Source organism: Mus pahari, chromosome 7, assembly GCF_900095145.1.
Source record: "Mus pahari chromosome 7, PAHARI_EIJ_v1.1, whole genome shotgun sequence".
Taxonomy (NCBI): domain Eukaryota; kingdom Metazoa; phylum Chordata; class Mammalia; order Rodentia; family Muridae; genus Mus; species Mus pahari.
In genome coordinates, this window is record NC_034596.1 from 97,987,602 (window position 1) to 98,002,811 (window position 15,210).

General features: G+C 49.3%; 1 protein-coding gene across 1 annotated transcript; it reads right to left on the reverse strand.

The window, feature by feature from the left end:
* Positions 1–1,380: 1,380 nt before the first annotated feature.
* Serpina11 (serpin family A member 11) lies at positions 1,381–11,147 on the reverse strand. Its single transcript, XM_021202538.2, has 5 exons — positions 11,066–11,147; positions 6,983–7,640; positions 5,646–5,919; positions 3,910–4,057; positions 1,381–1,673 (listed from the first exon to the last, which is right to left on the reverse strand). The coding sequence occupies exons 1-5, from the start codon at positions 11,141–11,143 to the stop codon at positions 1,470–1,472; spliced, it is 1,362 nt and encodes a 453-aa protein (XP_021058197.2). The 5' UTR covers positions 11,144–11,147; the 3' UTR covers positions 1,381–1,469.
* Between the last annotated feature and the right edge of the window lie 4,063 nt (positions 11,148–15,210).

Genomic DNA, 15,210 nt, shown 5'->3' on the forward strand with positions numbered 1-15,210 from the left:
CTGACTGAATTTCCATTACTATGAGAAACACCTTTCCCCTCAAATATGAAGTGAACCAGCAATATTGCCCACTAATTTTAGATAACATGAAGTCAAGGCGGCTCCCTTCTAGCCCAAGCGACTCAGATATCATCTAACATTCAGTAACCTGAGCTTTTTATTGCTATCCACTCTGGCTGTACAGAGCTGGATTGAGAACTTGGGCTTAGCATGTTTGTCTGAGAGTACAGAGCCATAGACTAAAATGTCAGTGCCAAGCACTATCACTATTCTACACGCAGTATCTGGGAAGCGGAGCTATCCGCTCCACATCTGCCCATTGACAGATGGATGGATGAAATACGTGTGGAGCATATCTCACTGGAGCTCTGTGTAGCTGTAGAGAAAAACAAAATCATGACATTTACAGAAAAAACCCACATGGAACTGGAATTAATGTTTGTATTGAGAGAACTAGCTAGACTAGAAGGCAAATGCTGTTTCTCTTACTCATAAGGCTTAGATTTAAAGGTACATGTATGCATAAGTATGCAAGTGTATGTATGTATGTGTGTATGTGCGTATATGTATGTGTGTGTATGTGTGTATGTGTGTATGTGTATATGTGTATATGTGTATGTGTGTGTATGTATGTGTGTGTATGCGTGTGTATGTGTATATGTGTATGTATGTNTGTGTGTATGTGTGTATATGTGTGTATGTGTGTGTGTATGTGTGTATGTGTGTGTATGTGTGTATGTGTATATGTGTGTGTGTATGTGTGTGTATGGGTGTATGTGTGTATGTGTGTATGTGTATATGTGTGTGTGTATGTGTGTGTGTATGTGTGTATGTGTGTATGTGTATATGTGTGTGTGTATGTGTGTGTGTATGTGTGTATGTGCATGTGTATGTATGTGTGTATGTGTGTGTGTATGTGTGTATGTGTGTGTGTATATGTGTGTATGTGTGTATGTGTGTATGTGTGTATGTGTATGAATACACCTGCACATTCATCCCAACCCCATCCTCTTGGCCTTATTCAGCCTTGGGGCGCCGCCCCTTGCCTTTGAGGCTTCTTGTCTGCCTCTCCAATTCTGTCTCTCATGCTTTAGATCGATGGTGAAATCGGTCCCTCCTCACACCCCTTTTGCTTCACAGCACATGGTTTGAAGCCCCCTTTGGCCCCAGATCCAGCCTCCCCTCAAGGTAACACTGCAGGAGGATGTCACCTGGCTTGCTCATTCCCCTGTGTCTTTGGTGCCTTTTCCAGTGTCCCTCACCCTAAGGCTATTCGGCAGACATCTGCAACGGAGGTGGCAGGGTTGTGAAGCTATGGAGCTGATGACTAGAAGCTGCCCTGGACATCGCCCTCCTGCAAGCGTGGCTCAAGGGACTTTGCAGAGCCAAATTCAGATTTATTAGAACTGCAGCACAGGGGGTCCTACTGTGCAGGTTGGGCTAGCCTTCCTGTGGCCTCCCCACCATAATTACCCAGTGGCTGGGTTGACCACTTTCCCCAAAAAGAGCAGACTCTGGGTGGTCACCTCCCAGAGCAGAAGTAGGAAGGGCCTGTTAAAGTGGGCGTGTGGGGCTGATGTCATGTTCAGGGCTGGGGGCTGGGACAGGAGGCCAGAGGCAGCTGCGGCCTCAGTTCCCTTCTCGTTCATGTCCACTACAGCCTTGTGTGACACCTGGGAGAGAAGAGGACAGAGTCAGAGCTTGTTCATGGTTCTGAGGGCAGAGGTCACCTTCCCGAGCTTTGAACGATATCTCAGAGCCTATTGGGGTCCCTCGGGTCCACCCTGCCTAAGAAACAACCCCCAACTTATATTTGTCACCTCCCTCAGCTGAGTACCCGGGCACGTGGTGGCCTCAGTCCCACTGAGGAGCTAAGTTCCTGGCATAGGTCCACAGGGTGCAGGCTCCTTTGAGCTTCACTACCCTTTCTTAATTCCCTCTGGCTTCTCATCTTCAAAACACTTATGGCCAAAAGCAGGCCCCAATGTGCTAAGTAGAATTGAGTCCCACTTTACCCTAAGCATAGACTATTAAAGGTTTCACAACTTCTTAGCAAGAAAGGACTCTGTGACTTTAAAAGAACTTGGGAAAATAGTTTTGAGTTCTTTTACCTCCAAAAAAGGCCTATGAAAGATAACCAAGGCAGGCAAGGTCACTTGTGGAACGTCCTTTGAACTTTGTCATTTTCTTCTTGTCCACCACACAGGCTCACATGCACACACGCGTGCATACACACCCTCCCATGCACATACGGGCATACCTTATACACACATGCTCAGACACAAGTCTACATCCCTGCTTCCTTGGGTGTGCATTTAGCTCTCTTCCGGAGGGTTAAGAACCAAATACAAGACAGAGTCTATTCCTTGTAAGGCCCTAACAACAAAGACTCCGATGACAAGGGACATCTCCGACCTAAGCAGACAAGCCAAGCTACGCTCTAGGAAGAGCCACTTTCCTGGGAAAGACTATAGTTCCTGTTAGAGGGCTACAAATGCTTGCCCATTTCACGACAGCTTGTGCTGTCTCCCATCAAGAGAGAACACAGCCTCTAACCACTGACTGAACAGGGGACCTGCTCTTAGGCAGTGGCTGTGAGCAGCCATTATGTAGGCCTGTGGGGAATGGAAAGGTTACGAGCCACTGTATATGTCTCCTGTCTTCCTCTTCTCCTCTGAGAGAGGGATTTTTCCTTCCGTTTCCCTCCTGGAAGAACTCATGAGGAACAGATCCGTAGCCAGGGTTACACAGCAGACTGCTTCTTTGATGCACTGTCTGCTAGAGATGGGCCTTGTAGAATGCAGTCCTCTGAGCAAAGCTGCGGCCACCTTTATCAGACCGTTTGCTCATGCCTACAGGTGCCCGTCAGAATTGGGATGGCTGACTATTGACACTCCGTCACAGATGGAAGGAGGAAGAGAGCCGTCCGGCCCCTCATCTGAGATTCCAGCAGCTTCTCTCAGCCATCTGTACACAATTCTGCTTAATCTACACATGGGTCAGGGGCTGAGGGAGGTTGATGGCAGAAGGGCTCTATCTAAGCTGAGTGAAAATTTTCCCATGTAAGCTGATTTGGGGTCACCTATTCTCCTGCCTGTAACCCTTCACCCCTGCCTAAAGGACTCAGTGGCTCCCCACATGAAATTTTACTTTGGTTCGTTGTAGGACCTAGTGGAGAATAGGTGACTTTATTTCCATCTCCTTTGGGAAGGAATTCTCACAATAAGCCTCTGTTGTGCTAATGTACTGGGATGTAGGGGGGAGGCTTGTTACCATAGCAACACTGACAACTACACCACCTGTCTATGCTCTATTACTTTTCTTTCTTAAGATTTATTTATTATATGTAAGTATACTGTAGCTGTCTTCAGACACTTTCTTCTCTCTCTGGCCCTGCTCACTCCAGCTCAAAGGTTTATTTATTTATTATGTGTAAGTACACTGTAGCTGTCTTCAGACACCCCAGAAGAGGGCGTCAGATTTCATTCAGATGGTTGTGAGCCGCCATGTGGTTGCTGGGATTTGAACTCAGGACCTCTGGAAGTGCTCTTAACCACGGAGCCATCTCTCCAGCCCACTCTATTACTCTCTATAGCTATGATAAAGACAGACAGAGCTCCCAATGCCCAAAGGGGAATTATTTGGAATAAAAGACTGCTACCCCTCGCCTGGCATAATTCTGGCTCCGCGGATGACCTCAAGTGTTCTACAGAACCCCACATCCCTGCCCCGACTAGTGCGGATCTAGGGAAGGAGAGATGGAAATGGAGTTGCCCGTGAATAAAATCTGTAAAGATTGTGTGTCGGAAAGTCAGTCTAGGGAAAGGACTGGGGACCTTAGTTTTCCAATACACTTCATGTTGGAAGAAAAACATTCCTCCTCCCCAAGTTCACGTCCCCCTGCCTTACCCTGGAGACAGTTTTGTTGAGTTGCCCCAGAATTCCTGATAGGTCAGCTTCCATGTCGAACAGGTTGCTGAGACCAGTGAGGGGCAGGAGCTCTTCCAGGTTGTAGGTTGCAGAAATTGAAAACCTTGGCAGGTGCAAATCCAACAGACTAGACAGAGAATCAGAGAAAAGGTGCTGATTGGCTGTCGCCTGGACCCTGGCTGCTGGCAGCCTGAGCTGTGAGCGAGAGCAGGGCATCCAGGCCGGTGGGATGGTTAGTCTTCCTGTGATGTGATTTGCTGTGGTAGAATATCCCACTACCCACGCCCACCCAAACCTCCCTCCACATAGACCTCACAGTGACTCATGGCTGGATCTGAGAAGTTTCCCGGCAGACAGAGCTGCCTTTGTTATCTTCCCTGGGTTTGTGGAGAGCTTTCTAGGTGCCAGACACTAGCCAGAGTTTTGCAAGGCGCCACTAATTAGAAGCACGGGGTACCATACCAGGTGGAGTAAATACCGTTTGTGTATCCCACCCCCACATCTGAGTCAACTGCAGGTGCTTCGGGCTCAGTTTCCCAACTGTACCTTATATCCATTCATCGACACCATCCCAGTGCAAGCCACCATCACCCTGCTCTACCTGCCTGAACGTTTTTTTTTTTTTTTTTAGAAAAAGGCAGAGAGATGCACCAGGGAGATGCCCACCCCCTGGTGTTGTTGCAAGCATCTAGAGCAGAGATTCTTAACCTGTGCACCATCCCATTGACAAACCTATCTCTCTGAAAATATTTACATTATAATTCATAGCAGTAGCAAAATTACAGTCATGAAGTAGCAACAAAAATGATTCTATGGTCACCACAGGAACTGTACTAAAAGGCCACAGCATTTGGAAGGCTGAGAACCGCTGACCCAGAGAGAGGGCTGTGGCGTCTGAACCCAAAGCCTGCCTCTCCATGCTCACCATCAGACTCCCATGTCCCCTGCGATGAATGCAGAAATGTCTTTTAACTCAGAGTAAATCTGCCCCCTTTCACTGAGATTACTATGTTTCCCCCTTATTTATTTGCTAATTGCCAGGGCTCTCTTAATAGCCAGCACTCTTGGGAACAGCCCACTTGTAGACCATTCAGTTCATACTACATTTATCATGGCCAGCCCACAGTGGGTGGTGCCATCCCTGGCCTGGTGGTCCTGGGTTATATAAGAAAAGAGGCTGAGCAAGCCATGGGAAGCAAGCCAGTAAGCAGTACCCAACCATGACTTCTGTCTGCATCAGCTCCTGCCTCCAGATTCCAGGAGACGTGGTCATCTTTAGTAATTGTTCTTGTTTTTCTTTCTTTCTTTCTTTCTTTCTTTCTTTCTTTCTTTCTTTCTTTCTTTCTTTCTTTCTTTCTTTCTTTTTTTCTCTTTGGCAGACTTAGCTACCTCATGGTGTTAAATTATTATGAAAAAGAAGGAAGCAAAAGGAAAAGACAGGGATGAAAAGACAATCTAGAAAGCACTTATATTTTAGCACTAGTTTAAGTACTCAGGTACTGGCTCTGTTCGTCCCCCATACCCCCATGCAGTACTTAGCATATCTTTGTTTTAAGGGTTGAGGAAATCTGTGTCCCAAAGACAAGAGGAAGAGATCTGTGAAGCCAAGGGTGAGATAGTGAGCAAACCCAGGAGATGGGCGCTTGGGGATAAAGCAGAGCAGACCTGCCCCAGCTTTTAAGCAAGAACAGGCAGCACCTGGGGCACCCACCTACCTGGGCAGGAACCGCTGGCCCCACCTTCTCAGTGTCTCTGGCTGGAGGGCAGCCTCTACCTGCTGCATCTTCCCAGGGTCAGGGAGCACCAGCAGCAGCAAGGCGGTGCCACTGTACTCGATCTGGAGGACAGTGCACGATGCCTCCTGGTCATACAGGAACCTGTGCATTTCCTTCTGTCGCATCATGGGAATTCGGAGCGGCGTCCTCTGGTCCAGAAAGAAGCTTGCCTGCTTCCGGGTCTGGTAGCGATCAAAGGGATGCTTCCACTTGGCTGAGGGTACAAAATTCACAGAACCATGAGCACATGGGCAAGAGAGCAACTCGGGGAGATATCCACGAGGACATGCAGAATGGTGACATCCTCTGGAGTGTCTTAAGCAACAGGGCCCAAAGCCAGGAGGCATGAGAGCAATTCTCTTGGGTAAGTGACCTATGGTTATGATGAACTGAGAGAATTTATCTACAAAGCACACACAGCATGCTCCGGCCTTCCTTGTACAAGGTATAATTTTTTATTATTTTAAAGAAAATTTTATTTTTATTTTGTATGTGTCTACGTACCATGTATGCGTAGTACCCAAGGAGGCCAGAAGAGGGTACCCTATCCCTTGGATATGGAGTTATACACAGTAGTCACAAATTGAATCCAGGTCCTCTGGAAGAGCAACCCGTGGTCTTAACCACTGAGCCCCCAAAGCACTGTCTCTTAAGTCATCATGAATGAATAAGAAGCACGCATTTCTTAGTAAGGTAGTAGGCATGAGTTGATTGAAGCAGTCTGATTTCTAGAGCCATAAAGCTGGGACTAGCAGCCTGATTCAGACAGCACAGCTAAGGTTATGTGGGAATGTGACGTCCACCCTCTCTGACCAGATGCCTCAGTGTCTGCGAAGAGCTTCAAGCTGGCATGGTGGCCCACACCTGCAAAGTCAGCCCTCAGGAAGCTGAGGCAAGAGAAGCCATCACCTTTTCTTTTTCTGCCATTCATTCATTCATTCATTCATTCATTCATTCATTCAAGTCAGACTCTCTCTATGTAATCCAGGCTGATATCAACTTGTAAGAAATATTCCTACCTCGACCTCTAGGAGTGGAGAGATGTGCCTCCACACTGAATAGATACCCCCTTTCTGGGAAGCCGACCATTACATCCAGGCCAAGGTCTCTGCTGAGACTTCTGGGAGCCGTACCTACACCATCCCTCTGAACTGTCTTTTCTCCTTTGCTACTTCCACAGGGGACATGAGCTTCTCAAGCGTAGGGAACTGTCTTATCCACACCTGGCAGGCCCTTTGCTTACAGAGAGGGCCATATTTCTGTCCGAGAAGTCTCACCTTTGAAGAAGATGTAGTTCAAGAGAACCATGAGAGTGTCGGGGCCGAACTCCGGGAGACAGCCCCCCAGCTGCCCGTAGGTCTGCTTCCGCACGAGGTCATTGATCTGCTGCCCTGTGGCAGCTGCTTCTGTGAAGTTGGCAGAAAAGGCCAGAGCTCCGTACAGTTCCTTGGCACTGTCCAGAAAGCGTTGCTGAGGTTTTAGCTGTCTGTCTAGGAACAGGGAATGTCCCAGTTTCAGTTCCAGTTTGGGGCTGGGGAGGTCAAGAGTGTGCAGGAGGCTCTGGAAGCCCCGGTGGACGTCAGCTGCTGGGGTCTCCGTGAGGTTGAAGCCCAGGCTCTCCAGAATTTGGGTCTGGGTGTCAGCATGTGCCCCGAGGGACAGCAGAGCCAGGCTGCTGGAGAGGCTCACGGGGGAGAAGAGGATGTTCCCCGATACTTTCTCTGCTAGTTGCTTGTATAGACGCAAAGCAAAATTCGTAATGGTGGGTGTGACCTTGTGATAGGCGGGTGCTGGCTCCAGGGACTGGTGGCTGGCTGGTCGAGGGGACCCCAGACTCTTATCTCCAGGGGCAGAGAATGGCTGACAATGGACAGGAAGCAGGACCTCGGCTATCAGCAGCCACAGCCACAGCCACAGCCACACTGGCCCCATCCTCTGGAAAGATGAGGAACACATTGTTCTTCTCGGTAGATGACACTGTTACCCCCTGACCTTATTTTAAAGCCACCATCTGTGCCTAATCCCTCACTGCAGAGAACAAAGGGGTGGTGGTGGTGTGCAACTGGGATTCCAGCTGGAAAAATAGATCCTTCAGTCCAGCCTTCCTCCTTCCTTCCCTCCCTCCTCCCTTCCCTCTTTCCTCCCCTCCCTTCTTCCTCTCCTCTCTTCTCCTCCACTCCCTTCTCTTTCCCTCTTTCCTTCTGCCCCTCCCTCCTTCCTCCCCCCACCTCTCCTTCACCCCCCCCGCTTCTTCCTTTCTCCCACTCTCTCCTGTTCTCCTCCCCCTCTTTTCCCCTGTTCATTCTCCTTTCTTGCTCCATCTTTCACTCCCTTTATCTTCTCTCCCTCTTTCCTTCCATCTTATTTTTATTTTTCTGCATTCTTCTGGACCCAGTTGTTTTTGCAATCATATATAATATCTAAAGGTGTGCCAGACACTGAGTATCTTGTGGGTTAAAGAAATCAACACAATCCCAAGAGTCTCAGAGTTTCAGGTAGTGTTTCTCAACCTTCCCAATGCTGTGGCCCTTTCATGCAGTTCTTCATGTTCTGGTAAGCCCCCAACCATAGCATTATTTCATTGCTCCTTCATAACGGCAATTTTGCTACTGTTATGAATTGTAATGTAGATGTTTGGTATGCAGGATATCTGATATGTGAGCCCCTGCCAAGCCTGTGGGTGCAGCCCCCATAGGTTGAGAGCCACTGGTTTAGGGCATGGTGGAGGTGACATCCAGTGTGTGTCCAGGCAAATGCTTATGTGGCTGCAAGCCAAGAGGCATGCGATAGAGGAAATGCTTTATACAAGCAGGAATGATGCTAGACCCCTTGAGCGTGGTGTGGAGTAGTGCAGTCAGTTGTGTGAAAGAAGGTGATGTGCAGTGCCTTCAGGCCCCAAGGGAGAGGCCCTGCAGCTGAGGTTTATGTTAGCCTGGATCAGCAATCAAGCCCACAGAGACGAGGGCAACCTCAGAAGGAGGAGGACTGATGGTTCCTGGGAGAAGAGGTGCAGGGGCTGAAGGTGGGCTCCCTCTCCACAACTCCACTCCCTGAAAACCACCTACTCTGTGCCAAGACAGAAACACTCGTGTGTAAGGATGCAGGGGTGCCACCTACACTGTGTGCAGTGACAGAAACACCCATGTGTAAGGATGCGGGGGCTTTGAAAACATCTATTACTAATTGAGTTTTGCCTGAATAATTCATATGCCTAGGTCAGAGCACCTAAAACCTCATAATGCTGCTTTGCTTATAAATGAAGACATTACAGATATAAGTAAATAAGAGGGGACCACTTAAGTGGGGCCTTAACCCTGCATGACTAGTGTCCCCGAAAGAAGGGACTTCGGTTTCTAAGAAGTATCTGGAGAGGATCCTGGGGAAGATGCAGGCAGAGATGAGACCCCAGTGCAAACCACACAATTTTGAAGGTTATAGCAACCAGGGGTCAGGGAGGGGCCTGGAACAGGTTCTCCTGCACAGTCTCCGAAGGGCACAGCCATCACCTTGATGGTCATGTTAGACTTCAAGTTTCCAGAAGTGCAAAGCAAAGGACATCTGTTTAAACCCCTGCTCCTCTGTGCAGAGGCAGCCCCCTTCATGCAAGTGCCAAGTGTCTAATGTTCTAATTTAAGTTATGAGATGTGTCGGAATAGCCGTTGGTCACCTTGACAGGGTTCATGGAGAGGTAGGAGCAAGAAGAGTGAGCGTGGTGAGTGCAGCAGTGGGGACGGAGCCTACAGTGTGGACAAAGCAAGGCTCACCCCACTTTGCTCCACTTTCTTCTTTTCCCTCACAGGTGTCCCTCACCCCCACAGCCCTGCAGAGGGCATAACTGCTCCTGCCCTTGTTCAGCCCGGAGTCTTCTGGACTCTGAGACCTTCCTGCATCCCTTCAAACCAGCCCTTCTACCTTTTAATCACACAGTGGCTCCATGATCAACACCTTCTGTGCATTTTGCCCATATGATGGCCTTTGGCTCATTGTCACCTGCTGGAGCGAAAGGAGGGGAGAGGCAGATAGAACACAGCCCCCTGGTGCTCAACCAGATTATAGGCACCAAGTACTCTCAGAAGGTGGGAGCTACTTGCTGGCTAAAGTAAGGCTGGCATCTCCTAAAGTCACATCCTCCCTCCAGCACCAGCTCCGTGTAAGGAGTTTAAGGACAGTTTTTCATGCTTGGGACTTTCCTTAGATGGAAAGACCAGAGGAAGATGTGGAATGATGGTTGAATAATGACATTGAATTATAAAGGGTGGGCAGAAAATTTGAGGGAGCCACTCATGGCCATTGATCTCAGCACCTTCCTGACCCTGCTACCCCACATCCCAAGGTGACTCGCAGAAGGATATGGTTTCCAAGGAAGACTGGACTGTAGCCAGGTTGGTCGGTATGGGCTTGAACTGGGGCTCTGCAGTTATTCATTGTGTGACACTATCTCTGCAACTCACGGCCTCCGTTTGCAAAACCCAAATGTCAATGTCACCCCTGTCTTTTGATTTATGAAATCTAACTTGTAAAGCACCAGCAAGTAAGAAAAACACTACATGAGACTTTGTCCCATTTCTACCGAGGCTGGGTGTACTGGAAATCTAGTGCACTTAACTCTGTTCCCAGGCAGATTCTCAGAGAAAAAGCAGAACCCTGTGGCTGCGTTCTAACCTTCTTGTTACTAAGTGTTTGTTTAAGTGCTGGGTACATCGGGCACATTGCATCACTGGTCTGCAGATGGAGATGTTTACAAATGTGTGGGGGGAGAGCATCGATGGGCGGAGCATCCCGGGTAAGCGATGATTGTATTACCTGCTGCTTCCCACCTGCGACTAAAACACCTGGAAGCGACTGAAATGCCAACAATCACAGACTTCCTCTGATGCTGGGACAGTTTGCTGTCTGTCCTTTAAACTAATGCTCCTGAGACCCTCGAGTCACAGAGACTTTTAGCCCAGCTGTGTGCGCAGGGAAACCGCTGCTTAGAATTGATGGGGCTCAGCTCCAGACCTGGGGTCTGTACAAGGGCTTGTTGCCATAGCCGAGTTCCTGGTAAAGGCGCCACTTAGCTTCCAGCTGTTTCTGTGTTGGTTTGCCAGGATTATTGGCAGCTCATATGTCAAGAGTCCCTACTGCTGAATTTTCTAGAGACGGTGGCTGAAATCTTGTAGCTCTAGCTTCGAGATTTAGAGGCGGGACTCATTGTCCCTGTCTCTCCCTCTAAAGCCGATGGTAGGTAGGGTAGGTAGGTAGGTAGGTAGGTAGGTAGATAGATAGATAGATAGATAGATAGATAGATAGATAGATAGATAGGTAGGTAGGTAGGTAGATGATAGCCCACCTTTATTTTGGGTACAGGGCATACTCACAGAGAAGACACCCAGGTGGACCCAGCTCCACAGTCCCGTAAGGCCTCCTGCCCACAGGGTGATAGTGTTGGAAGCCATAGCAGCAGACTGGTCGATATTTGTCAGGTCAGTTCCTGGAACTGACGGGAAGGCAAATAGGACAAATGGGACTTTTTTTTTTTTTTTAAGTGTATGTCCTGGCTGCTGGTCTCACAAACAAGCAAGTGACTTGTGCCCCATTATGCCTGAGGGTGTTGTGCCATTGGTGGTGATGAGGGTCAGGGAGTGTTGGAGATGCTGACATGTAAATGGGAGCTTTGTAGGAACCAGGACCCAGTGAGACCTTGAGGAAGTGAGAAAGAAACACAACACCAAGTGACTTACTCTCAAGTCACTCTCTGAGCCGTTGCCACCATACCAAGCATCCCATCATTTTCTGGGCACTTTAAGTCTAATGTAGATGTGAAGTCTGTGTAGATGGTGAAAGGTGCTGGAGAGGTTAGTGAGTGTTGAAAGACTAGGTAGTGGGCACGGGAGACATGACTCAGGGGCAGAAAACATGTACTGCTTTTTCAAAGGACCTGAGTTCGGTTCCCAGCATTGAGTGACTCACAACTGCCTGTAACTTCAGCTCCAGGAGATCTGACATCTTTCTGTGGACTCTCAGAGAACCTGTACTCTTGTGAACACACACACACACACACACACACACACACACACACACACACACGATGCCAAGGTTTATTTTGTTTAAGTGATGGTCGTTCCCTGATGGGACAGAGGTGACTTTGTATTCTTGTTTGTAAGTGTGGGTGTGTTGGGGGGGGGGTGCCNCGTTCATGTGGAGGGCAGAGGTCAGACCCAGAGGGTGTTATTCCTCAGAAGCTATCCGCCTTGTTTTATGAGGCAGGGTCTCACACTGGGTCCTAGGGTTCACTGATCGGATGACGCTGGCTGCCCAGGAAACCCCAGGAATCTCTGCTTCCCCAGGGAGATTGCAAGCAGGCACCATCACACCTAGCATTTTAAGTGCACTCTGGGAATCTGACCTCAGGTTTCCAGGGCTGCACTTGACCAACTCAGCTACACTCTCGAGCCCCTTTAGAAGCATTCTTGCCGAACATGTGTCTTGATCTCAAACAAACTAATAACATTGTAACGTTAAAAAGGAGACAGCTCAACAAAACTAATAACATTGTAACGTTAAAAGGGAGACAGCTGGTAACTTTCGGCTCCTCTCCTCATCTTGACTATCTCCTCAGACCCTCTCTCTCAGGGAGAGAGCTGGAGATGCTTTCACTTCCTGCCACACAGAACCTGCAAACAGCTGAGTGGGTGGAGGTCCTTGTGCCATGCCTGGATACCTGGATTTGAACAGGAAAACTGAGAATGGACATTTGCTTTCTGTCTCTTTTCCTACCATGGCTGTACGCAGGGTCCTGTGGGGAGCAGAAGACACAGTGTGGGAGAGATGGAGTCAGGCCTGAGCTGTGGGGAGGAGAGGCCACCTGCCTGTATGCCCTCACCTGGGACCAGGCTCTGGTGTCCCCTCACTGGAGCTCCTTATGAGGACTCTGGTACTGTCTTCTCCAGCCAAGCCCCAGCACCGTATGCTTTGAAAGTAAAGCTTGGTCCCCAGGACACCACCATGGGACCACTGAAAAGGCTGCTACCTCTTTTTGAGACCCACTTCCTGTTCTGTAAGGGGCAAATACCTTTGTTTTGCAGGTTGCCCTCAGAGTGAGTGGAGATGACACATGACAGAGTGTGCCAGAGGTGCCCAATGTGTGTAACCTCCTGGTAGCTTGACTTTCTGGGTATCCTGGCAGTCAATATGATAGAATTGGCTGCCCCCACTAATGAGCCTGTCTGCTCCTTTTCCCAGGAATCTCCCCTCCACTCATCGACCACTTCCTAAAAGCAAAGGGCTGTGTATGAACTCCCAGTCTCAGAGTGGCCGCTTTAAGTCCCGCTTTGTCTCCCAGTTCTCTAGACTGCTCTCTTGCGGGGCCTACTCCCAACACAGGCACCTCACACTGGTTAGACCAGGGTAGCCTTGGGCTTTCATTGATGATCAAGCATCCCTGCCTGTGACAGAGCCTGACCCAGAGCACTGGATCCCAGCCCTGGCCGTGCTAACCTCATCTCCCCTTACGTTGCCTGTGGTTTCCTTGGCTACTGATTGCAGGCCTGGCAGTGCCCACCTGTTCTCCATTCTGAACTGTGTTCGACTCCCCCTTGGCAGTCTCCAGAAAGCCCGTTTATCACAGATGCCCACGGGCTGTCACTGCCCCGCCAAGCTCATACCTCACCTCCCAGCCCTGAAACTCTGCTCTTGCCCCACCCCGAACAATCGCTGATAAGCAAAGGAGCCCGGTTTCTTTCCTGCACACTCTGTCTCCCGCCTAGAATAACGTTCCCACCCCTTCTGCTTCTCAGACAGACACCAGTGCCTACTTCAGAAAACCACCCCCTCTGTCTGTCCCTGCCTGGGCTGTGTCACTTCTTCTGGGGGCATGCTTGTAACACAGTGTGTCAACACACTCTTCTCATGCTGGCTTGCAGAACGCTTTTGGTCTGTGGGGTCTTTGTGACAATAACCCATACAATTGGTGTTGGTGTCTGTTGTGTTGGCACAGGGCAGGCACACAAGTGTGCTGCAGATACACACGTTTGCCACACAGGAACTCACTTCGTCACTTCAATGACCAATTGGCAACTAACAGATTTTGGAAGAGGAGGTGGCATGTGATCTAGCTGAATACCCACTGATGAGGGTACCAGGCAAGGTCACACAGATGGCCTTATTTAAACTCCGTGGGAGATGAAACAAAACAAAAACTAGTAATTATGGAGAGATACTTGTAAGGAAGAAAAGGGGCTGAGAGAGGGTAAGAGAGATTAACCAGAATGCATTGCATATATGGATAAAGTTGTCTAAGAACAGACTTTATTAATAGTAAAAGAGACCCCCATGCTCTGTCAGTATGGTATGGCTACCCACAATAGCAGAGAAAGAAACTATGATGAATAGGCCAGTTCTGAACAAGTGGCTTATGATTCTGAACACTGACCACCCTACATGTTATGTCCTGGGCCACATGCCTGCTTCATGTTATCATGACAGTCTTCGCAGTTATCACAAAGCAAGTGATGTTGCCATTATATTGGGCTCCTTCGGGCTGCAGAGAAGCGGTGGAAGCAAGCTCACACCATTGAGCGGGCTCTTCTGCAGCCCATTCTCAGCTCCAGGAAGAGGGCAGATGCTGGGTATCAGGTGGCACCGGTGCCTCTGAGGATGGGAGTGTTCTGAACGTCAGCCTCTGCAGGAGCACCAGTCCCAGTGATCTGGGATGAGTCTTCCTCGGCACTCTCAGTGTGCTTGCTCATTGGGCAACTCGATGACATGGGACAGGGGAGGTGAGGGTTCTTAAGAGTGGGGACAAAGCACATGGAGATTAAACAGAGTCCTAAAGGATGCACAGTCCGCATGGGGCAGGGCCGCCCTTCTGCTCTGTCTCAAAGAGCCTGAACTGAAGCCCCTCTGTAGTCCTCCTTCCTGAGCTTGGTCCCTTCTGCCTCTTGCCTGCATGCTGGGTGCTGAGTGCCTGTCTTGCCCATGAGGTCCCCAAGGTCAGACCCCAGAAGCAGCTCTTACCTGTGTCTTGGGCCCTGTGGGACAGAGACACAAGTTGAAGCCATAACGGTGCACTCAGTGGTCTTCCCGATGTTGGTACTCACAAGAGTGCTTTCAGCCCATGTGAGCAGCCTCCATCTCAGTAAGTGTTAACTCTCCTCCTCCTCCTCCTCCTCCTCCTCCTCCTCCTCCTCCCTCACTGTAAACTCCACAATGCAGGAGTGATTCTTGACCATACCCCCACCCTCAGGACTGCTTCTGCCCATAGTAGGTGCTCAGTTCAGTTCAATGCCTGCAGACTGATTCACTGAGTTGGGGATAAAGAATGGACATCCACTTAGAAATTCCGAATGCCCAGTGCCCTAGCCAGGGTACCTGCATGGTTTACAATATTTAAAACCTTCCTACACAGACAGGAATGGGCAGCCGTTGTTTTATTTACATTCTAAGCTGCTTTGGTAGCTGCCACGGAGCCAGCTCAGCTCTGCATCCCGAAGGCTGGTTAGCACTGAAGAACCCATGTTCTGCA